Source organism: Oryx dammah, unplaced genomic scaffold, assembly GCF_014754425.2.
Source record: "Oryx dammah isolate SB20612 unplaced genomic scaffold, SCBI_Odam_1.1 HiC_scaffold_20, whole genome shotgun sequence".
In the NCBI taxonomy this organism is placed as follows: Eukaryota; Metazoa; Chordata; class Mammalia; order Artiodactyla; family Bovidae; genus Oryx; species Oryx dammah.
Genome location: NW_024070204.1, coordinates 32,073,765 through 32,098,990, shown reverse-complemented (window position 1 = coordinate 32,098,990; position 25,226 = coordinate 32,073,765). Strand labels below are relative to the sequence as shown.

The following is a 25,226-nucleotide window of genomic DNA, read 5'->3' as shown; positions in this document are numbered from 1 at the left end:
CCAAACATCCCTTGGATAGGTGGGAATCACATAACCCAGTTGAGAACCCCTGGCTTAGAGGAACAACTTCTTTTATATGGTGATCTGGTCTGCAAATACCATTTCTCTGTTCTGAATTAGTCCTTATAACACTGACCTGAAATCCACTAATTATTAAAGAATCATATAGCTAGGAAACACTGTATTTAAAATTAGAAGGTTTTAGGACCACAGTGAGCTGCATAAAAGCATGTATAAGGTTAAAAGATCAGATACGTTCTTTGCTGAGAAGCTGCACAGAGATTTTAAGGGTATGCATAGCGGGAGCTGGTTGGGGGAGGTAGAACACTCCATTTGACCTCTGCCCAAATGGATGAGGATGAAGATCAGGAAATAAGGCAATAAGATCTTTGGAAGTAGGAAGACAAGTATCTTCTCTTCCCCTTCCTCCTTTTACCACAGGAGACCTCTTTTCAGGAGGTATAACACACAATAGTGATTTTGCTTCAACTACGAATTGAGCTTTGGTGGGTTAGCCGAGCCCTCGACCATCATTTCTATCAGTGTTTCTAAGGAGGAGCACATTCTGTGTTTTAAACAAATGCCTTACAGATGAACTTTTGGAACCCATCCTGATTGTAAGTAGAAGACTGTTTATATCGTGTATGCAATGCATTAACTTTTGTCTATCTTGTAGACAAAAGCTCTTCTAATACATAAATAGCATCCACTGGAAAAAGGCACAGTTCTCCAAAGACAAGAGGGTAGGGAGATTTAAACAACCGTCATAAAATAAATAACAGGCCTTTATTTTCAGCGCAAGTGTTCAAGTCATACCTGAAAGTAAGCACTGTGTTTCTACAGAAACATCACTCTTTTATTCCTTGGCCCTGTGATGGGTTTCCCTAACCAGGAGCACAAAAGCATTTTTCACTTAAAAGAGTCTCTAAATTCAAACGATGCATCAGTCCCTGGACAACATTACTCTGGAGTGAGATGTCTCTCACAGATACCATTAAAACAAAATTCTCTTTCCAAATGCAAAATTTTCTGGAGAGAATATATTAGTGACAAAACTTCACTGTAACCAGCCCCCACACAAGACTGGCCCCCATTTGACTGTGGATCTGTCTGGAATATCAGAAAGCAATTTCCCTATAGGAAAATAACAAGTACAACCCTAATTCAAGTGCATTTCAGCAGAATTCTGCCTGTGAGTGAAGACCCCAGTGCTACTCGTAAGTCAAGTGTCAGAGGCTATTCCAGGTGGTTTAAGAATCCTGCTATTCAAAGAGTCTAAGCAAGATGGCCCAGACACGGAGCACCATCCCCCAGGCTAACCTGGACATTAACCACTTACTCAATGATTTCAGACTGCTACAGAAACACAGCAGAACTCACTCATAAAGTGGAGGAATTACTGATGGGACTAAGAACACAGTCTTCAAGTGCAGGTGACAAATGTTTAAGCTGATGAAATCCTAGGAGACAAAGACAAGGCAAACTAACACTCAAAGGCTGAAGTCTGAGAAATCATAGCTTCAGGTCATACTATGGAAACGTTAGGAAAAATAAAGAGAACTAAAAGATATTCAACAAGATATGTTTGCAATATCTACTTAAGAACCAGAGTTTCAAAATGCTGAATATAACAAATGAAAGAAAGTGTCAGTCGCTCAATCATGTCTGACCCTGTGGACTGTAGCCCGCCAGGCTCCTCTCCCCATGGGATTTTCCAGGCAAGCTACTGGAGTGGCTTGCCATTTCCTCCTCCAGGGGATCCTTCCAACTCAGGGATCGAAGCCAGGTCTCCCGCATTGCAGGCAGATTCTTTACTGTCTGAGCCGCCAGGGAAGCCCAATATAAACAATAATATAACAATAAAAGTAGTATAAACAATAAAATATAAACAATATTAATAAAAGTAGTATTAACAATAAAATATAAACAATAAATGTAGTAATTAATTTTATTTTTATTTACAACTTTAAATATATTTAAACATTGTTCTTAGAAATGCTTATCTGTACATCAAGTTTTCAATCACTGAAGCATAAATCTATTCTCCTAGTTATAGTTCCAGGGGAGAGATCAGAGTATGAAAGATGTATTTCTTTTCTAAAACAAATTTTATTAAAAAGAATATATACATGTAACATAAACTAAATCACTTTGTTGTACACCTGAAACTAACATGACATGTTAATCAACTATGCTCCAATATAAATATTTTTTTAAAAAAGAAAAAATCTACAACGTTGTAAATAAACTATACGCCAATAAAGAATAATAAAATTTTGTGTCTTTTTTATTGAAGTATATAGTTCATTTATAATATTGTATTAGTTTCCAGTGTAAAGTGATTCAGCTGTGTGTGTGTATATATACAAATACCACACACACACATACACAGAGAAAAGAAAAATTTCTAATAACCATTCTTACTATTAGAGTTTTGAAATTATCCCTTAATCTCTACAAAGTAGATCTGCATAGTGATTTACATTGATTCAAAAGGTTTTGTGTTTTTTTTTGCACCTGCATGTATACATCATTTGAAATCTTTTCATGGCCAGATTATGTTGATCACTGTATATAGTTGGCCCTTCAGACATGTATACATGTGCACAACCAGCAAGTAACTATAATCATGCAATCAGTTTTTGGCTTGCCTTTATTCCAAATTAAATATGAAATACTCAATGGACTACAGCCTGCCATTACATTTAAAATGGCCCATTCTCTCAAGTACTTGAGTTTTAAGACATAACTGTTCTTGGCTAGAATATGTGAGCTAGATTGGTATTATATGTGAGCTAGATTAAGGGCATAATAGAATGGAGGGCCACCCAGAAACCCAAACAAAAGCTAAGCCAATAACAGAAACCCTAGAAAGAAGGGTTCTCCAGTATCTCCCTCCTCAAGCCTCTGTGCATTATGGTATCTCCATATTCCACAGCTCAGTTCTCACTCTCCTAAGACTCTCTTCTATGAGAAAAGAAGTTTTGTGTGCAAAGGGATAAAGGAAAATTTAAGATATGGGAGTGTGACAAATCACACATCATTCTTCAACTTCTGTTTACACTTCCTTCTACAGCAAAACATTCTATACATTTTTTTAAACATTTATTTATTTGGTTGCGCTGTGTCTTAGTTGTGGCACATGGGAAAATTTCAGTTGTGGCATTTGAACTCTTACTTGTGGCATGTGGTAAGATCTAGCTCCCTGATCCTATGAAACCCAGGTCCCCTGCATTGGGAGCATGGAATCTTGGCCACTGGACCACAAAGTAAGTCCCCCTCCTGTATTATTAAACTGGACAATTTGCTGCTCTGCCCAGAATTCCCAGCTTCCCTTGAAGGCAGGAGTGGCCAGAGATCACTCTGTGTCCAGTGAGATCTGAGTGTCTGCCACTTCACGAGCTGGGCTTTCCCTTCTGCCAGCTGGGACTGGGACGTGGACGCAGTGGAGGAGCCCCCTGGACTGTTAGGACCAAGGCAATACCCTGGATGGTGGAGTAACAAGTCTGGGTAAGAGTCCTCAGTGTGCAGCTGAGTGGCCATAGCACATTGGGAGTTTTAACTGAAAGAGAGAAAAGTCTATCTTGCTTAAGCTACCGGGTCACATTGTGTCAAATGCATACACTTGCTAAAAAAGAAAGCCTGAAAGTTAATGCTTCAGACAAGCACTTGATAATAAACAGAAGATTCTTTGGTCTTCTTCAATCTTCTGTTAATGCTCTGTTTAATCCTACCTTTTCTTCCTGGGTGCTAATTACAGGAATCCCCCCACCCAAAAAATGCCTAGAAGTCTGGGAGAAATGATTCATTTCTAAAGAAACAGAATGCTACTTCCCTTCCTAAATCAGTGAAGAACACGAGCAAACACAAAGGCCCTGTTTAGAGTCTGCACTGTGAGCTTCAGTTCAGTTCAGTTCAGTCGCTCAGTCGTGTCCGACTCTTTGCGACCCCATGAATCGCAGCACGCCAGGCCTCCCTATCCATCACCAACTCCCGGAGTTCACTCAGACTCATGTCCATCGAGTCAGCGATGCCATCCAGCCGTCTCATCCTCTGTCGTCCCCTTCTCCTCCTGCCCCCAATCCCTCCCAGCATCAAAGTCTTTTCCAATGAGTCAACTCTTCGCATGAGGTGGCCAAAGTACTGGAGTTTCAGTGCAGACTTTCCCAGCTGACTGCTAATGTTATGTCTATCGTGGTGTTTGGCAAATAGGTGATAAGGAATGGGGTGTGTGTGTTTAGTTGCTAAGTTGTGTCTGACTGTTTTGTGACCCCATGAACGGCAGCCCACCAGGCTGCTCCGTCCATGTGACTTTCCAGGCAAGAATACTGGAGTGGGCTGCCATTTCCTGCTCCAGGGGATCTTCCTGACTCAGGGATTGAACCTGTGTCTCCTGCATTGCATGCAGATTCTTTACTGCTGAGCCACCAGGGAAGCCAAGGAATGGGGGGAACCCCACAAACCAAAAACATGAGTCATGAGCTTCTGCCAGTTTGGGGATTTCTTTTTCTGATTTGTACTATGAGAGTGTTTGGCTTGGTGATAATCACAGCTTTTTTTTTTTTTTTTTTTTAAGATGTGAAACATTTTCAAAACCTGATGTGCAAAAGAGACTGGGCGCTAGGATGTTCACATGTATCCTCTCACCTAAGCCTCCAAAGCCATCTAAAACAATGGCAATTGAGATGTACTGGGCTTTCCTGATGGCTCAGACAGACAGTAAAGAAACTGCAATGTAGGAGACTCAAGTGCAATCCCTAGGTCGGGAAGATCCCCTGGAGAAGGAAATGGCAACTCACTGCAGTATTCTTGCCTGGAGAAGCCCATGAACAGTGGAGCCTGGCAGGTTACAGTCCACGGGGTCACAAAGAGTTGGACACGACTGAGTGACTAACACTTTCACACTATTGTTACTACACACAAGGCTTTATCTACTGACAGTATTCTGCTCCTGAGATTGTTTGTAAAGCATTTATGAAAAGTCTGTGGTCAGACTTCCAAACATTTGATGTGGAAGGATGGTTGATAAAGAAATAGATACTAAAATCCCTTTGCTCCTGAACTTAAATCCAGTCACCAGTTTAAGAAGTAGGTAACTGTACCAAGTTAACCATCCTGTACACTTTGTGGATATAAAGGATTAAAAGGGTCAGTGTAATGATATATTTTGAAAGCAGGATTTTTTCTGAAACTCTGCAGGGCAGTTGGATTTATGGTAACAGATTTTCATATGAGTTCTCACTGGGTATTAGAATTGAAGATAACTGGATCTTAGCAATAATATAACAACACTTCAGATAGGTTAATTGAAAAGACAGCATCTATGAGCTGACTTTGAGAGTCCCTTGGACAGCAAGGAGATCAAACCAGTCAATCCTAAAGGAAATCAACCCTGAATATTCAGTGGAAGGACTCATGCTGAAGCTAAAGCTCCACTACTTTGGAGCTTTATGATGAGAAGATGAGATAAGAAGGCTCATTGGAAAAGACCCTGATGATTTAAGATAGAAGGCAGGAGGAGAAGGGGATGACAGACGATGAGATGGTTGGATGGAATTACCGACTTGATGGACATGAGTTTGAGCAAACTCTAGGAGACAGTGAAGGACAGGGAAGCCTGGTGTGCTGCAGTCCATAAGGCCGCAAAAAGCTGGACACAACTTAGTGATTGAGCCATTTAATTCATCCTTTCATCAAATGTTTTGGGCTAATGACAACCACTAAAGCACAGTGACTAATGTCCTTGCCATTCCTTTGGATTCTGACTTGCATTCTTGAGAAGGAGAGAAAGGAGTGGGTGTTATAGCCAACAGGAAGGATATGAGCAGTAAAGGCCATCACATTTATCTTGTTCACTGTAACAGGAAAAACTCTGAGAAGTGTTCTAGATAACACAACAGATTTTCCATGTACTTTTACCCATGCCGCTTTTCCTTCTTTTGTTCCCGGGTTCTGTTTGCATGCTTTCAAGAAATCATGAGAAGTCAGTGCCTCACTCAGACTAAAGCAAAACAATAAGCCCAAGGACCAGAGTGTTGACCTCATTGTTAAAAATGAGAGAAAAGTGACAGGCCGCTCGAGACATTTCCAACTCACAGGATGTCTGGAAGATGTTCTGGGGCTGCCAAGTGCTATGGATTCTACCAGTTTCAATCAGAGTTGAAAGAAATGGGCTGTGACAGTTTCCACTAATCAGCCCAGAGAAGAGTCCAGGACAGGAGAATGGGTCTGCAGTTTCCCCTCCAGCTTGTTTTTAGTTCGTTTTTTTGGGGGGGGGGCCATGCCTTGTGGCATGTGGGATGTTAGTTCCCTGACCAGGGATTGAACCTGTGCCCTGCTGTAGTGGAAGCACGGAGTCTTGACTACTGGACTGCCAGGGAAGTCCTCCCCTCCAGCTTCTTGGAGAGCACTGTCATCTCCACTGGCAAGAAGAGGGAACTGCGCTGGGGTGCCCAGGTCTCACTGCATGACTCCCCAGGCTTTCAGGAAATAAGTGAGGGCTCTGGTAGTAAATACAAACTCTATCCACACAGTATTAGACAGCCACAAAAAACTATGCTTCTTAAGAGTTTTTAGTACAGGAAATGATCATGGTAATCTTTTTTTTTTTTTTTAATGGCAGGATTTAGAGTTTATTATATAATGTGATCTCAGCTACATAAAACTGTACCAGGAAAATCTGATAGGAAATACAGCAAAACAGTAAAAAAATTTTTTTTCTTGGAGTAGAACCGCTGGTTATCTTCTTGGTAGTTTTCTGTATTTCCCAAATTTTCTACAATGAACATGTATTAAACATTTTTTTCCCTTTAATAAAAACATGGGGGAGCGATATTCAGTTATGATGGAAACAATGAGACTCCTATCTATTTTTTAACATCAAATGCAGTTAAACCAAATTATATTACAGCTCCAATTTATTCACACTAAACAAACTTTTTTAGATTATGATTTTCTTAAAGAAATCCCATCTACTTAAGAGGACACATCTCATCAAGGGGATGGTAGCCACTCTTACTGCTTGATATGTATGTGGTACAACTTTAGAAGTAGTAACAATAAACTTTAAAAACAAAATAACTGGATCTTGGTATTAAAGATGATTTTTAATTAGCAACATAAATTAGTGTTCCCTTCAAGGGAGTCACTTAGAGAAAGCATTCTTTCTTCTGCTGGTATTATAATAATTTGTGTTCAGTCGTGTCTGACTCTTTGAGACCGCATGGACTGTAGCCTGCCAGGCTCCTTTGTCCGTGGAATTTTCCAGGCAAGCATATTGGAGTGGGTTGTCATTTCCTTGTCCAGGTGATCTTCCTGGCCCATGGATCAAACCTGCATTTCGTATGTCTCCTACACTGGCAGGCAAGTTCTTTACCACGAGTGTCACCTGGAGTATTGCCATTTCTCAAAATATTTTTTTGGAGCTTTCTGTGGCACTGCTCTGGAAAATCATTCTGTTACTTCCATCACTCCCTATTTTTAACCAAAAATGGTTTTACCAGATTGATACCTCCTTTACCTGACTTGACTTTAAGTGGCTCTTCATCTGTCATAAAAAAACAAGTCTATTCTCAAAGAATAAATATTCCCAGACCCTGATATTATTTTTTAAGTGCCACAGACTTCATGAAAACAAGTCTGAAACATGAGTTTCCCGGCCATATTTTGAGTAATAATTGTATTTTCGTAACACTTGACCAATTTGCCCCCAAGATGACTACTCGGAGGTGTCAGTGTTTTCAGGTGGGAAGCAAAAGCGATCCATCACAGATTAATGCAAAGCCTCAACGAAGACTACAGAACAGACTAATCTTATACTCCAGTAAAAACCAACAAAAGCCTATTAGAAGACAAAGATTTTCAAGTACAATAGAGAAATGAAAAGCCACCAGTACTTGCTTCCACCTTTTGGTGTGGACAACAAGGGGCAGAAACTCAGGCTGGCAACCCAGGGACTCCTTCCGATAATACAATGTTCATAAAAGACAAGACTACACTTCCTTTTCTATCTGACTTGATCATCACTTATCAACACTGGCTTCATGTTAGAATCAGCTGGGAGCTTTACAGAAGTACCAGCTGCTGAAAGTGTTCAGACACTCTGAATCTCGGAAGACAGAGCTGGGATATATATGCGTGGGGGGGTCTGTAGGCGTGTGTTTGTGTGCGTGCTGTTTCTTCTTTCCCTTCTTCTCCTTTCTCCCTTTAAGCTCTTTCACCCTTCCTCCCCTCCAGTTCCTAGGCGATTCAGATGCACTAAAACACAGTAAGGGGTGCAGACCATGGGCAGCTGAGCCACAGGAAGATCCTGCCAGCCTCAGCTAGTTGATGAAATGAGCACCTAAACAATTCCCTCCATCACTCTGTACCATGATTCATAAGAACAAAAACTGGGGGAGAGTACTTGGTTCATATCTATCATCTTAGAAAATAAAAATTTTTAATGGGGGATAAGAAGCATAGTCTCTAGTTGACTGAACGCATATAAGATGAAAATACTTGTAAAGGCCCAAATGAAACCATGTCAGAGCCTAGTCACTGGAGGAGATTCTATGTTTTTCTTTTGGTTGATCTGTATAGACTGTAAATTTTCCACAAGGAATACGTATCATTTCTGTGATACCTACTTTTCTGCTGGCCTGTTGACTTAAGAGAAAAAGATGACATACCGGCAGTATCTTGGGCTGTGACATCCACGCCATGTGTAACCATGACCCTGAGGCATTCCACGTGTCCTTTTGTAGCAGCAAGATGAAAACTGGAAAAGAAGTAATACAATCTCCTTAAGACTGCCACTCTTTATAGACTTACCCCTGACCATGTTTTTGCCTCTTGTGTATACTCTCTCTCATTTAAGCTCCAAACCACCTCGTGAGTAGGTCTTACTTTGTTCTCATTTTAAAAAGGAGAAAACAGAGGCTTGAAGTGGTCTGATAATTTGCTCATTGATACTTTTTATTAAGTAATGGATTAGGAGCTAGATGTTAGGTCTTCCCATGTAAAGATAGGCTTGAAAAAAGTAAAATTCAATGACATTTCTTACCCCTTTAGGAAAAATAACCAGAGTCCCAACTTGATTCAATTCCTAAATATATAAGTAATTTATCAACTTTTTTCTGTTTTCCAGTGTTTTTAACAAAGCCATTATTTTTAAGCAAGGCACTCTCTGAAGGCAAATTTGTCCAAGTTAAACAATGATCAGGGTTCTTGGACAGCATCAATGTCAAATCCATTGTTGTGTCCTAGCAGATAACAATAGTTATCTGTAGTTGTACACAGCTACACAACTTTTTTTACATGGCTAATGTGTGCCAAGCATCTTATTACCCACTTTGGTACATTAGCTCTTTTCATTCTCATAAAAGCCTTAAAAAATTTTTTTTTGTTTGGCCACATCAAGCAGCATGTTAGAGATCTTAGTTCCCTGACCAGAGAGCAACCTTGTGCCCTGTGCACTGGAAGCAGAGAGTTTTAACCACTGGACCACCAGGGAATTCACCATAAAAGCCTTTTGATGTGAGTCCTAACACCATCTCCATTAGATGGCAAGGGTCTACACTCAGGTGCAAACAGCATTAAAGGAAGCCCACAGTTAGGCATTGGAACTCAATGACGCTTGAGGGTACAAACCTCGCTCAGCATGTTTAGACTTATCAATATAAAGAGATAATATCCTTATAACACAGGAAGCTCAGCTCAGTTCTCGGTGATGAACTAGATAGGTGGGATGGAAGTGAGGGTCAAGAGGGAGGAGATATATGTACACATATAGGTGATTCACTTTGTTTACAGCAGAAACTAACACAACACTGTAACACAATTACACTCCAATAAAAACAAATATTTTTAAAAAGAGACAACATCCAATGCCATACCCATCCTCCCCGCAGATCCCAGGGGTGAAGGGCACTTCCATGGGCAGAAGGAAAGCAGAATTCCTCTGAGCAGCCCTGCCTTGAGAAGGAAGTTAATGCACCTCTGAGCTCTCCAACTGCCTCAGACCTGTCTTAGGGAGTTACCTTCTCAGGATACTTGGTGTGTGTAACTCTGAATTAATGCCCAGGTAATATTTTTCCATAGCACAGGATCTGTCACTGGGGCCCATGGTCACACCCAAGTAGCAAATCCAAGAGCTAAACTGATTCAAACTCAAGTGAGCTTGACCCCACACCTCTGCTCTGGAGAACTGGGCTGACTGAGGGTTGGCAGGTCGGCAAATAGGGTTATATCAGTTCTGGTTGCAGATCAGCCATACGTCAGCTATGTATCTCTGGGAAGTCAGTTTAAGCTCTCAGAGCCTAAATTTCCTTCACTGTAAAGTGTGTGGATAGACTCAGATGCTTTCTAATGTTCCCTCCAGCTCTTACACTCTATCATTTTAGCTTCCCTGGCTCTGATCACATTGACCATTTCCTCATTTGTGCAGCGACTTATGTGTAATATTTCTTTAAAGTCAAAATCTACTTTATAGTAGATTTACACATTTTGTGTAATGTTTACACATTACAGTGAAGCTTTGATCATATGGAATGACTCGGGAACATGTGACTTGTTAAATGAAATTTCTGATTAAATACTGCTTAACCAAAAGAACCAACCAAAAGGCAGGACAATGAACAATAACATCTATTTTCAGCATTGTTGGGGTAACTTAATTTTACAATTAGTAAACTTCATCTTTAAAGAGTGAATCATTTAATCACAGTGAAAGGTTTCTAAAATTTCCCCACCTTTAATAACAGTGTTGGCACTAGTGGTAAAGAACCTGTCTGCCAACGCAGCAGACGTAAGAAACACGGGTTTGATCTCTATATCAGGAGAATCCTTTGGAGGAGGGCATGGCAACGCACTCTAGTATTCTTGACTGGAGAATCCCATGGACAGAGGAGCCTGGCGGGCTATAGTCCATAGGGTCACAGAGTCTGGACACAAGTGAAGTGACTTAGCATTCATGCACTGCAGTAACAGTGTACATTACATAATTTAACTACTCTTGAGGACATGAAACCACTAAGAGACTCAATTATTGAACTCTGCTTTCAAGGCAATGGATCTAAATACCCCAGATTATTAATCCCTAATATTTATTAATATTTATCTTTTCTTAATGTCTATGTGCTTGCTTCTAAGCTGTTCACTCTGCTATATCCTATGACCAGGGGAGAACTCAATCAAAATGCTCTGGACAAGGCAGCCAAATCTTTTGCTAAAGATGAAAATACCAGGAACAGAAATTAGCACACTCACATGCACACACACACACACATGCAAACATGTATAGACACAAAACTTTGGACTTAAGTTTAACCTATGGACTTCCCCTGTGGCTAAGCTGGTAAAGAATCTGCCTGCAATGCAGAAGACCTGGGTTCAATCGTTGGGTTGGAAAGATCCCCTGGAGAAGGGAAAGTTTACCCACTCCAGTATTCTGGCCTGGAGAATTCCATGGGCTGTATAGTCCATGGGGTCACAGAGTTGGTCATGACTGAGTGACTTTCACTTTCACTCTAACATATTTAAGCTACACATGTCATAATTGTATAGTTTGCTAAAACGTCTCAAGTGGAACATGTCCCTTCCGCTTTCATACTGAAGAAACACAATGTGCCCAGAGACCCAAAATCCCTCCTGTATCTCCTCTTAGCACCCCAGGTCTCCATGTGCCCCTTCTAGTTGCTAACTCCTTTCTCCCTGTGATAACTATTTTTCTACTCTAAGACTTCCTGGATTTCTTCAGCATGCATGCTCAGTTGCTCAGGCATGCCCAACTCTTTTGTGACTCCACGGACTGTAGCCCACCAGGCTCCTCTGTCCATGGAATCTTCCAGGCAAGAATACTGGAGTGGGTTGGGTAGCTGTTTTCTCCTCCAGGGTATCTTCCTGACCCAGGAATCGAACTCACATCTCCCGCACTGCGGATGGATTCTTTACCACTGAGTCATAGGGGAAGCCCTGTATTTTCTCTGGATTGCACACTATATTTACAGGGCATTGAACTTCCAGACACATGTGACAATGAACAAATGTGTAAGGCCACTCCTGCATGCTGATAAATGTGCTCTGATGAATGTGACACGATATTCTATGGATGGCTTGGCAGCTGTATAATTTTCAGCATCATATTTGAAAGGTCAGTGGTCATTATAAGTCAAGAGAAGTGAGGTGTTAGGAAGTTAGGCTCATTATCCAATCCAATTTTCTTCGACATTGCTTTTTAAAATGAAATTGTTATAGCAATCCATCTTTGATGGCTATAACACATTGCATTGAGGAATCCAGTTAATTAAGGTTTCACTGCATATGTTTTAATAAATTGTGTGCATGTGATTTTGTTTTGCCATCTCTCTTCAGAGTTTAGAGCATGAAGAGACTTTTTCCTTTATTTTGGGAAATCTCCAATTATTCTTTTGCAGAACACTGTGTTCTGATGAAAAAATAAAACGAGTCTTTTCCCAATTCATAATTTTATCCTCATACATTTCACCTGAGACTTCAGCACTTGTTGTTTTTACAGAGAAAATGAACTAGTATAAAGATAAATAATTATAAACAGCCAATCATCCATACATAATGATAGATATTCATGCTGGTATTTTTATACTGCAGAATCTCATATTTTTAGCTAATCAAATCATTCTTAGTTGATGTAATTCAACTAACTAAACCGGTATTTCAAGGTGTTTCTGAAAGGAGACTCATTTCCAGGTGGTTATTGTGGATGTCACATAAAAATTGTTCTTAAGGATCTCATTTATCATATTTTTTCATCTCTGAATTTTTCTACACATATACTTAAACGATAAGCACTTTACAAAGTAGAAATAATAATGCGATGAAATCTTTTGTATCCAACAACCTTGTTTCATGTATACCCTTACTAACCATTATTATTTTGAAGCAAATCTCATGTCATATCATTTCATTCTTAAATATTTCAATGTATTTCTAAAATAAAATGGCTCTTAATGGAAATGTAATAACAATAACATCATCACAACTTAAAATTTATTATTTTTTCAATAATGCCAAATGGTCAACATATTGAGATCTGGTTGATGTCTAATAATGTTCCCCTTTTCTTTTTCAGTTCTTGCGATTTGTTTTATGAAAAAGCCATGCATTTGGGCCTGTAGAATTTCCAGTATCTGGATTTTTCTGCATCTCCCTCCCCATAGTATTTTTTAACATGTTTCTCTTGCCTCTACCTATTCTGTAAACTTGTAGCTAGGTTTAGAGGCTTGGTTTGATACAGGCTCAGTTTTTGGCAAAGCAGCTTTATGAGTGGTATCATGTACTTTTACTGAAGACACGTAATGTCTAGCTGGCTCCGTTTCAGTGATGTTAGCAACCACCGATAATCACTACTTGGAGTCATCCTTTGATTTGTGGTTTGCCAAGTGGTGACATTCTAATCCACGATTTTTTTCTTATTCAATAGCTGGAATTCTTCTAGAGAAAAGAAAAAATTCCCTTGATGACAATTTAGTTTTCCAGAAATATAGTTCATACAGGAAAAAGAAACATCTGATCTTTTACTTTAATGAAAGTCTTCTTAAGAACAAGTTGGTTGCCTGGTGTCTTCTAAAGGAGACCAATGTGGTGTGAGAAGATTAATGTATGTAAGTTAAATAGACATGTCTATGATAGCCAATCAGTTCTCCAGATTTTTTGATAAACAAATTTAAACATTTTCACCACTGTAAATCCCCATATTTAATATGACAATAAATGCATGTCAAACCCACTGCCAAAAATATTTCAACTCTGCATGTAATTGAGTTGATTAAGATATTTGGGCATGGTGACTAAAATGCTTTGATGGGAGAATGTGTCAAATCAGTTTAATTGCACAGAATACGATAAGTGACTTCAAACGGATTTTTGGATATAGTGTTAAGGCCAAAGTACGAGCCAGTTTAGAACGTTTAAGACACCCCACTCCAAGGATAAGAAAAACAGTGCTCAGTCTAGAACATGATGCAAAAAAGAAATGCTATAATTCAGATTTTAAATTGTAGATTTGTTCTTGATAAAATAACCAACACCCCATCTACAACACATATGGGCACACACATGGCTGTACATACTACAGCCATGTTCTAAAACTGGGAAAGTCTTTAAAAGCTCTATGAGCATATGCTGTGAAATAACAAGGCCTCTTCATCTTCAACACCATGTACTACATTTTATACTCTATATAAATACAGTACACTATTCTTTGTAATACATACTATCTATGCTATTTTATACTATGTTCTATCATTTAAAAATACATGGGCTAGATTTAGAAAAAGAAAACATAAAATAAGAAAGAAAAACTACCAAGACATATAGTTATTTAGTATTTATTGATCACTGTGATTAAATACTCTGATACTTATAGAGTATCCCTTTATTTAATAATACATCCAAAAATCATTTTACTACCTAATTTGGGATGAAATGTCTATAACCTGAGTTTGCTAAATCAATTATCACATCAAAGAACAACCCAAATGATCAGTATACTGATTTAGCTTTGCCCTGTTCTTAAGGAAGCTGTACAAATGCAGAAGAAATAAGGTACAAAGTAGACAATGAGATGACTCTTGTCAGCAAGTCCCTCACAGCAACACCACTTATACATTCAGTCCAGTTACCTTACACCTGAAGAGCAACAAATGACCAAGTGGAGGTGCGTCATTTGGTCAATTCTCCCCCAGCTGCTGGAAGAGAAAGCCCTGTCTTCCCTCTCTCACTCTCCCAGCCCTGTGCCTAGAAGCAGCTCTTAATCAAGTTCCTCAGCCATTATACAGAAGGGCGTATTCTATGCTATTCTTCTGAATTTGGATATCCAGTCATTATAAGGTTTTAACTTCAGAAAATCTGGTCCTTATTCCAAACACCCAAGATTTTGAAAAATCAGACAAAACTTCCAAACTTTAGAGCTTTATTAAAGCTTAGAGGAAGGACAAACGTGTAGCCAGATGAGAAAGTATAACAAGAAGCAGGATATTGGGAAGGCAATACACACAATCTTTAAGGGCTCAGGCTAACTGGGTTTGAATCTGCACTCTGCCGCTTATTAACACTGAGTACTCTTGGGCAAGTGTTCTCTGTATCCCAGTTTCCACATCTGTAAAATGGGCTGTGAGGAATGAATGAGGTATATGTAAAAAGTGCTTAGCAAAATGTGAAGCATGGATACATATCCAAAGAAATGCCACCAATTATCAGAGCCTCATCAACACAAGGCAAGGAACAGAGATGGGGACATTCTGCTTAATAAAAGGACTTGTCTCAATGTTCGGAAAAGACGGACTAACAGAAATTAGGTCAGAACCATCACTGCTTAAGAAATGAAGAAAGAAATACGGTTTTCTCTGGGTATATGCTACTCAGCACTCTATTGTGATTTAAATAGAAAGGAGATCCAAAAAAGAAGGGATATGTGCATACACGTTATTTATTCACTTTGCTGTACAGTATAAACTGACACAGCAATGTAAAAGAAGTATACTCCAATAAAAAAAATAAAATAAAAATAAAAAAGAAAAGAAGAAAGGAGGAGGAGGAGAAAAGCAAGAAGAAAATCAAGGGGGCCTGGGAGGGAGGTTCCAGAGGGAGGGGATCTATGTATACCATGGCTGATTCGTCTTGCTGTATAGCAGAAACCAACACAATGTTATAAAGCAATTATCTTCCAATTTTTAAAAAAACTGAAAATGAAAGAAAAGCAAGAAAGACAGAGTTACAGTCAATCATTAATGACAAAAACAAAACAAAACAAAAAACACCACCAAAACCAAAAATCATCTGAGATGAGCCTGGTCTAATTAGTGCTTACACTTGAGCTGCTAAGTAAGATTCAGGCACCTTCCAGAAGTGACAATCTCCAAAGCAGGGTGTGGCAGCAACATGTCATTAGCATTTAGCCTCTCAATAGCATTTAGCTTCCACTTGAGTAACTTTTTATTAGATACTCAAGTGGAGAGTTGGGTTAGCTTGGGTGGGAAAACATGGTTAGTCATTCACAGAACCCGGATCTGTAAATGACAATGAGTAGGTTTCCTTTCTTATGCAGTCCCTGATACATGCAATCATCCTCAGGGCAGCAGTCCCAGTGACTGGTGGGTGCTGGTCTGGGCTGCAGGTGGCATCTGTGGTGTTACCTCAGGCTTAAGGAGCAGATGGCACCCCGAGTCAGCACACAACTACTGAAGATCCTGGTTGGTGGCCTCTAACAGCCTGTACCCTGGATAGCTGATAAAAGAACACAGCTCCAGGTAAAGACAGTTTGCACACTTGGGTGAGGTGGGTAGGAAAAGTACTCGGCTGAAGAACAGCCCCCCTCACCCCAAAACAGAGGCTGCTCTTGACAAAGTTAATCCCAGGGCATTGGAACTAATTTGAGCATGGAATCATTTCTATAGTTGTCTATTTTTATAAACTGCTATAGCTAAATATATTAATTCATTTACATATTTACCATACTAGGGTATTTATGTGCCTGACACTGTCCTAAGGACTGAGAAACACACGGTGAATAAAGAAGCCCTCACAGATCTCAGCTTTTAACAGGAAGACTAAAGATAAACCAGTGGTTCTCCACTGGGGGTGATTCTGCCCCACCCACAGGACATTTGGCAACACCTGGACACAGCTGTGATTATTATTCACAGGGTGAGGGGTGGTATCTAATGTATAATGACCAGGAAGGAAAGGGAAGGGACTAGTCACTCAGTCATGTACGACTCTGTGACCCCACGGGCTAGAGCCTGCTAGCCTCCTCTATCCATGGGATTCTCCAGGTAAGAATACTGGAGTGGGTTGCCAGTCCCTTCTCTAACGGATCTTCCCAACCCAGGGATTGAACCCACGTCTCCTGCTTGGCAGGCAGATTCTTTACCACTGAGCCACCAAGGGAAGAACAGAGACGCTGCTATAACATGCTACCGCGCACAGGACAGCTCCCCAAAGCAAACAGTTCTCTGACTAGTCTAAAATGTGAATCGTACCAACATGTCAAAATGTCAATAGTGCCCAGGTTGAAAAACTGTGACAAACTTAAAACAAATGCATGATGCTGAGATAAATTGAAGAAAACAGGGAAAACCGCTAGACCATTCAGGTATGACCTAAATCAAATCCCTTATGATTATACAGTGGAAGTGAGAAATAGATTTAAGGGCCTAGATCTGATAGAGTGCCTGATGAACTATGGACTGAGGTTCGTGACATTGTACAGGAGACAGGTATCAAGACCATCCCCATGGAAAAGAAATGCAAAAAAGCAAAATGGCTGTCTGGGGAGGCCTTACAAATAGCTGTGAAAAGAAGAGAAGTGAAAAGCAAAGGAGAAAAGGAAAGATATAAGCATCTGAATGCAGAGTTCCAAAGACTAGCAAGAAGAGACAAGAAAGCCTTCTTCAGTGATCAGTACAAAGAAATAGAGGAAAAGAACAGAATGGGAAAGACTAGAGATCTCTTCGAGAAAATTAGAGATACCAAAGGAATATTTCATGCAAAGATGGGCTCAATAAAGGACAGAAATGGTATGGACCTAACAGAAGCAGAAGATATTAAGAAGAGATGACAAGAATACACAGAAGAACTGTACAAAAAAGATCTTCACGACCCAGATAATCACGATGGTGTAATCACTCATCTAGAGCCAGACATCCTGGAATGTGAAGTCAAGTGGGCCTTAGAAAGCATCACTACGAACAAAGCTAGTGGAGGTGATGGAATTCCAGTTGAGCTGTATCAAATCCTGAAAGATGATGCTGTGAAAGTGCTGCACTCAATACACCAGCAAATTTGGAAAACTCAGCAGTGGCCACAGGACTGGAAAAGGTCAGTTTTCATTCCAATCCCAAAGAAAGGCAATGCCAAAGAATGCTCAAACTACCGCACAATTGCACTCATCTCACACGCTAGTAAAGTAATGCTCAAAATTTTCCAAGCCAGGCTTCAGCAATACGTGAACCGTGAAATTCCTGATATTCAAGCTGGTTTTAGAAAAGGCAGAGGAACCAGAGATCAAATTGCCAACATCCACTGGATCATGGAAAAAGCAAGAGAGTTCCAGAAAAAACATCTATTTCTGCTTTATTGACTATACCAAAGCCTTTGACTGTGTGGATCACAATAAACTGTGGAAAATCCTGAAAGAGATGGGACTACCAGACCACCTGACCTGCCTCTTGAGAAATCTGTATGCAGGCCAGGAAGCAACAGTTAGAACTGGACAGGGAACAACAGACTGGTTCCAAATAGGAAAAGGAGTACGTCAAGGCTGTATATTGTCACCCTGCTTATTTAACTTATATGCAGAGTACATCATGAGAAATGCTGGACTGGAAGAAACACAAGCTGGAATCAAGATTGCCAGGAGAAATATCAATAACCTCAGATATGCAGATGACACCACCCTTATGGCAGAAAGTGAAGAGGAACTAAAAAGCCTCTTGATGAAAGTGAAAGAGGAGAGTGAAAAGTTGGCTTAAAGCTCAACATTCAGAAAATGAAGATCACAGCATCCGTTCCCATCACTCCATGGGAAATAGATGGGGAAACAGTGGAAACAGTGTCAGACTTTATTTTTGGGGGCTCCAAAATCACTGCAGATGGTGACTGCAGCCATGAAATTAAAAGATGCTTACTCCTTGGAAGAAAAGTTATGACCAACCTAGATAGCATATTCAAAAGCAGAGACCTTACTTTGCCGACTAAAGTCCGTCTAGTCAACGCTATGGTTTTTCCAGTAGTCATGTATGGATGTGAGAGTTGGACTGTGAAGAAAGCTGAGCGGCGAAGAATTGATGCTTTTGAACTGTGGTGTTGGAGAAGACTCTTGAGAGTCCCTTGGACTGCAAGGAGATCCAACCAGTCCATTCTGAAGATCAACCCTGGGATTTCTTTGGAAGGAATGATGCTAAAGCAGAAGCTCCAGTACTTTGGCCACCTCATGTGAAGAGCTGACTCATTGGAGAAGACTTTGATGCTGGGAGGGATTGGGGGCAGGAGGAGAAGGGGATGACCGAGGAGGAGATGGCTGGATGGCATCACTGACTCGATGGACGCGAGTCTGAGTGAACTCTGGGAGTTGGTGATGGACAGGGAGGCCTGGCGTGCTGCGATTCACGGGGTCGCAAAGAGTCGGACACGACTGAGCGACTGAACTGAACTGAACTGAGATATAATCCTATTAAAACAAATTAAATAAAGACTTAAAAAACAGCATGGGCAGATTCCAAACTTTTTATTTTGCGGTATGTAAATTCGGCATTTTAAAATGCCCAATTCAGTTGTTTTTAGTATATTCATAAAGTTGTGCAACCAACGTCACTATCTAATTCCAGAATATTTTCATCAACTTAAAAAAGAAAATTCATACCCACTAATATTCACTTCCCATCCTATGCCTGCCCTTGGCCATCAGTAATCTACTTCATCTATGGATTTGCTGATTCTGGACATTTCATCAAGATGGAGTCACACTATGAGATTTTTTTGGGGGTTTGTCTTCTCATGTTTGGCCTCTTTGCAATGCTCACCCACGTGTAGCACATACCAGTATGATATTCCTTCCACTGAGCGGATATATCACATTGTGTTTATTCATTCATTGGTTATGGACATTTGGGTTGTTTCTACTTTGGGGTTATTTTGAATAAGGCTGCTAAAACATTTGTGTACAAGTGTTTGTGTAGACACCTGTTTTCGGTTCTAGTGGGTACCAACCTAGGAGTGGATTGCTGAGCCGTACGGTAACTATGTTAAAGTCTTTAACAAAATGCGAAGCTACTTTCTAAAGCACCATTTTACATCCCTAGCAACATGAGGGCTCTAATTTGTCCACATCCTAGCCAAGACCTGTCTGGCAAATTTTTAATTTGAGAGTTGAGAATTTTAATTACACCTAAATTTCCCACAGAACAAACACTTAAGTCTTTCTTAATGAAGCCTTGGAGGTAGTTATTGTAACTAATTATCAGCTGAAATTTCTCCTTAGAGGAATAGAAAAGTGAAGGCAAAATGAAATCAGAACATCCTTGGGCTTTGTCTCTGTAGGCTTTTATACCTAATTAAAAAGTGGGGCCTTTCCTTTTAAAGACAAGAAATGTCACTCAAGTGTCGATAGGAATATATTTTACAAGAGAGTCTATTGGCTTATCTCTTCATTTAAAGATGTCAAGAACTCTGTGGAGGAGGGAGGGGTATAAAAACCTTTATCCATCTGTCCAACCCCAGGCCCAGTGACAGGGACACTCGTCACTGCCCAGGGATACAGCAGGGTGGCCGTCCAGATCCCAGTACAGCTGAAGTGACAGCATTTCAGTAGCCTGAACCTTGGATGCCCACAGGGTGATCCATGGACCAGGAGCTGTTAGACATGCAGGCTCTCAGGCGCCACCCAGCATCACTGATTCAAAAGCTGTATTTACAAGTTTCCCAGCTGATCCCCATGTACGTGACTGCTTTCTAAGTGCTGCTCTAAACAGAGGGCGAGTTCAGAACTTCGCACCATCTTTTTCACCAAGGCATCCATTGTTTCTAACTTCTTTTGAAAACATAATCCCTTAGCCTTGAAAGCAATCTTGTGGATTTGCCCCACAAGAAAGGAATCGATGCTGTTTTAAGTTTCATTATAATAGGCCATGTTTAGTTTTCTTGTAAAAAAAACTCAGCTGGGCCCTTCAACAGAGGGGTAACTAAAAGGCACAAACAGAGTGGCCTGAAGATTTACTTCATGCTCCTTTGATCTCTTTGCTGCTTACTGATATTTGGAATTTCTCTGCTTTTGTCACTTGGAAAGTTCCCAAGGTTTCTGTGCTTAAGAGTTTTATGATTCTCCATCCTGCCCAGAACCCACCAACCACCCTTTCCTCTTCCTCCTCCCTCCCTCGCACTCCCAAGAGAAGACCAAGAAGACCTGGAGAGCCCAGAACAACAGCTGGGTGGCAGCCCAAAGGTACAGAAGGAGAACAGCAGGAAAAAAACGAGTAGCCCAGGAGGCTGAAATACCACGGCTGGGTCCGCTGCCTTGTTATCATGGTTGAGGTACTAACTTCACTTCTCTTGCCTCTAAACCATATTTGAGCAACTAAAAAAAAAAAAGAAAAAACACAGCAGCATCAACAATAATAGCAGGATTTCTCTGGCAGTACAGTGGATAAGAATCCACCTGCCAGTGCAGGGGACATGGGTTCTATCCCTGGTCCAGGAAGATTCCACCTGCCCTGGAGCAACTAAGTCTGCACTCTGCAAATACCAAGCCCTTATGCCTAGAACCTGTGCTTCACACCAAAAGAAGCCACTGCAATGAGTAGCCAAAGCCTGCACACAGCAACAAAGACCCAGAGCAGCGAAAAATAAAAATAAAAAAAATTTTTTTTTAATATTTTTAAAAGCTGCTTATCTATTGAAATACCATGCCCTGTAACTCATTACATCCCCCAACAAGGCTCTGGAAGGAATAACTATCATCATCCCATTTTACAGAGGAGGAAGCTGAGGCACAGAGAAGTCCAGTGAACTTGCACAAAATCCCAGAACCAGTAAGTAGGGGAGCCTGAATTCTGACCTTGGTGTTCTGCCTGCAGAGAAGGCCCTTCATCACCACACTGAGAAACCACAGTACTTGTTAGATCTGCCTGCAAACTATGAAACACCACAAAATACAACTTACTGGCTATGCCGCTCTTAAAGAAACAAAGTTTAAATTAACTAGAAATATTTGGCCAAGAGGCAAATATAGGCTTCTTACTGGGGCAGATGAGGGTTGCCCGTGGTCTCAAATGAAAAGGAATGTATCCAATTGCCACAGCACACAGAGCCCAAAACAGAGGCTTCATTTCCTTCAAAATCACTCAGCAAGTTGTGCAAACTTTCTCGAATTCAAAACCTCGGGACAAGGCCACAATATTCTTCAAGGTCCTTAACCCGAAGGGGATCTGAAACTGCTGCTATTCAAAAGCCTGTGATGGCCATGAAGGTTCCTTCTATCTTGCAGAGCTATTACCAGCACAATTCTTTTGGTTCCTGTTTGCCAGCTGAACCATATATTTGGAGGAGACACAACTCGCATGGCTACTTTCAGAAGACTTGGATTGTTAATGCATGTTCATTCACAGATTTCATTCAAACTCTTTCTTGAGTGAAGGATTTCACCCCAACTCTTTCTTTCTTTACAAGCAACCTAACTCCCGATCCCAAAAGAGCTGGCCCGCTGAGTGAGGTCAGGAATGTAACAGGCTGGCCACCACCAGCAACTCTCTAGTCCTGTCCACTGCTTCTGCAACCAATTTTTTACTCCCCAAGTCAAGCTATAGAAAATAACCATACATCAAACCCTACTAGGACCATCAGACACACCCAGAATTCCAGCAAGTTAGAAGATTGAGAAGAATAAACTGGTCTAACATTTCACTATATAGATGAAGTCAGTGAGGCTCAGAGAGGTTGAAAGTAGTGAAAGTGTCAGTCGCTCAGTCGTTCCTGTCTGACTCTCTGTGACCCTGTGGACTGTAGCCCGCCAGGCCCCTCTGTCCATGGAAGTCAGATTCCTCTGCCCATGGAACTCTCCAGGCAAGAATACTGAAGTGGGTTATCATTCCCTTCTCCAGGGATCTTCCTGACCCAGGGATCAAACCCAGGTCTCCTGCATTGCAGGTGAATTTTCTACCATCTTCTGAGCTACCAAGGAAGAGAGGTTAGGGAAATGTGGAAAAGATCAGGACCTGAGTTCACTGCCCTGACCCTATTAGCAGTTCCTCCCTGCTAAGCCCACATCTCCCTTCTTTCTTTGTAAAGCTCTTTATTTCCAAGAGAGGAGTAACAGTGGTCAGTGAGACTCAGAAATACTTCACAATAATAACCAACTTTTCCTTTTACTATTTATATTATTATTTCACAATAATAAAGCTTTTCAGAGATGGACTATAAAGAAAGCTGAGCACCAAAGAATTGATGCTTTTGAACTGTGCTGTTGGAGAAGACTCTTGAGAGTCCCTTGGACTGCAAGGAGATCCAACCAGTCCATCCTAAAGGAGATCAGTCCTGGGTGTTCATTGGAAGGGCTGATGTAGATCCTCTGGCCACCTGACGCGAAGAACTGACTCCTTGGAAAAGACCCTGATGCTGGGAAAGATTGAAGGCGGGAGAAAGGGACGACAGAGGATGAGATGGGTACATGGTATCACCGACTCGATGGACATGAGCTTGAGTAAGCTCCAGGAGCTGGTGATGGACAGGGAAGCCTGGTATGCTGTGGTCCATGGGGTCGCAAAGAGTCAGACATGACTGAGCGACTGAACTGAACTGAGAACATCAGCAATTCCCCCAGATTGTCTGTACTTTAACTGCATTCCTTTGGTAAGGCATCTTTCTGGAGGGGGAAAAAATATTAGATCATATGAATAAGGGAAATTAAGTATTTGGAATTAGGATTTAATCCAAAATCTTCCCGTGGCCCACCAGGTTCTGTATGAGGGGCTACTGGCTCCCACTGTGATCTCATCTTCTAGTTGATTCCCTGTTTGCTGGGCACATCAAACACCCTCCTACCTCAGAGCATCTGCCCAGCTGTTCCCTCCACCAGGACAGTTCTAGAAAAGTGCATGGCTTGTACCTCGTTCCAATTCAGGAATCTGCTCAAATGAAGGTGTCTGCTCACAGAGGCCTTTCTTAACCCGGTTTATTCAGAGTGGGCCCTAGCTGCTGCTTTTTTTTTTCAGTGCACCTGACATTATGTTACAGAGGCAGGTGATTACTGTCTGACCGCCCTGTTAGAACAGACCTTCCATGATGGCAGAGGTTTTGTCTAGCCTATTGCAACTTTCCTAGCAGAGAGAAGTGATCTGGGGTGAGGCATGGGGGTAATGCAGGTTTCAGTTTTGAATTTGTCTTTTCTATCTGAAGTTTCTATTTTGTGTTTCACTAAACCAAGGCACAGGCTTCCCTGGTGGCTCAGTGGTAAAGAATCTGCCTGCCAATGCAGGAGACTCGAATTTAATCCCTGGGTTGGGAAGATGCCCTGGAGAAGGGAATGGCAACCCATTCCAGTACTCTTGCCTGGGAAATCCCAGGGGCTGAGCAGCCTGGGAGGTCACAGTCCATGGGGTCACAAAGAGGACTTAGTGACTAAAACACAACAAACCAAGGTACACCTATAAACTGGCACGACCATGTTTTTTTCAGGTGGTAAGTTCTTAAGAGAGAAGCTGTGTTATGTGTTATGTTATTAACTTTGCTTCCCAACATCATATCATATAGTGTGTTCCCTGGACCAGCTAAGACCTTAGCATCACGGGGAGCTTGTCAGAAATACAGATTCTTAGGATCTTGCTCAGAATCAGGGAAGAAGCCTAGCAATCTGTGTTTCAATGAGCCCCCTAGGTGATTCTGAAACATGTCCAATTTTTAGGACCACTAGCATTGTAGGCAGAAGCAGGAACTAAAGTCAGCATTCTTTGGTTTTGGTCTCAATTTAGCAATCTCCAAGTATGAGACGACAAAGTCACCCACATTTGTCAGCTTCAGTTCACTCACCTGGTCCATATGATCACGGAAGCCCTTTACAGCTCTAAAGTCTGTGATTTCAACCCAGCCTACCAAGTGTTTCATGGGACTTACTTGCTGCAACGCCTAAATTTTAATGAGGTCATTGAGCTCAAATGAGGCTTTTGCTGCTGCTGCTAAGTCGCTTCAGTCGTGTCCGACTCTGTGCGACCCCAGAGACGGCAGCCTACCAGGCTCCCCCGTCCCTGGGATTCTCCAGGCAAGAACACCGGAGTAGGTTGCCATTTCCTTCTCCAATGCATGAAAGTGAAAAGTGAAAATGAAGTCGCTCAGTTGTGTCTGACTCTTAGCGACCCCATGGACTGCAGCCCACCAGGCTCCTCCATCCATGGGATTTGCCAGGCAAGAGGACTGGAGTGGGGTGCCATTGCCTTCTCCGAAATGAGGCTTAGCATACATTAAATATTTCAGTGGGACAAACCTTAATCCTTAGACCAGGATTTCCGTTTCAGATTATAATCTGAAGGAAAGGAAGGCATCCCTGTCTAATAGCTTCTAGTCAAAAAAGCCTTGAAAAACTATTCTCCTCTTGTAGCAGGGATCAACTCCATGGGCCAACAGAAATTGCCTCAGGCAGAGAAGTAGTAGGCCTCCCTGTGTTTTGGCTATTTCAAAGGCAGGTGCAACAGTGACTCTGATCACTGCTTCTATCAGTAACTGAG

The 25,226-nt window shown here is 41.2% G+C and overlaps 1 protein-coding gene across 7 annotated transcripts in view; it reads right to left on the bottom strand.

The window, feature by feature from the left end:
* The window catches only part of RAI14 (retinoic acid induced 14), a 162,919-nt gene that overhangs the window by 26,224 nt on the left and 111,469 nt on the right, over window positions 1-25,226 (bottom strand). For all 7 annotated transcript variants that reach the window (XM_040262299.1, XM_040262302.1, XM_040262303.1 and 4 more), the window contains exon 4: window positions 8,670-8,758. In XM_040262299.1, the coding sequence (XP_040118233.1) occupies window positions 8,670-8,758 (89 nt within the window). The remainder of the gene's footprint in view (window positions 1-8,669; window positions 8,759-25,226) is intronic.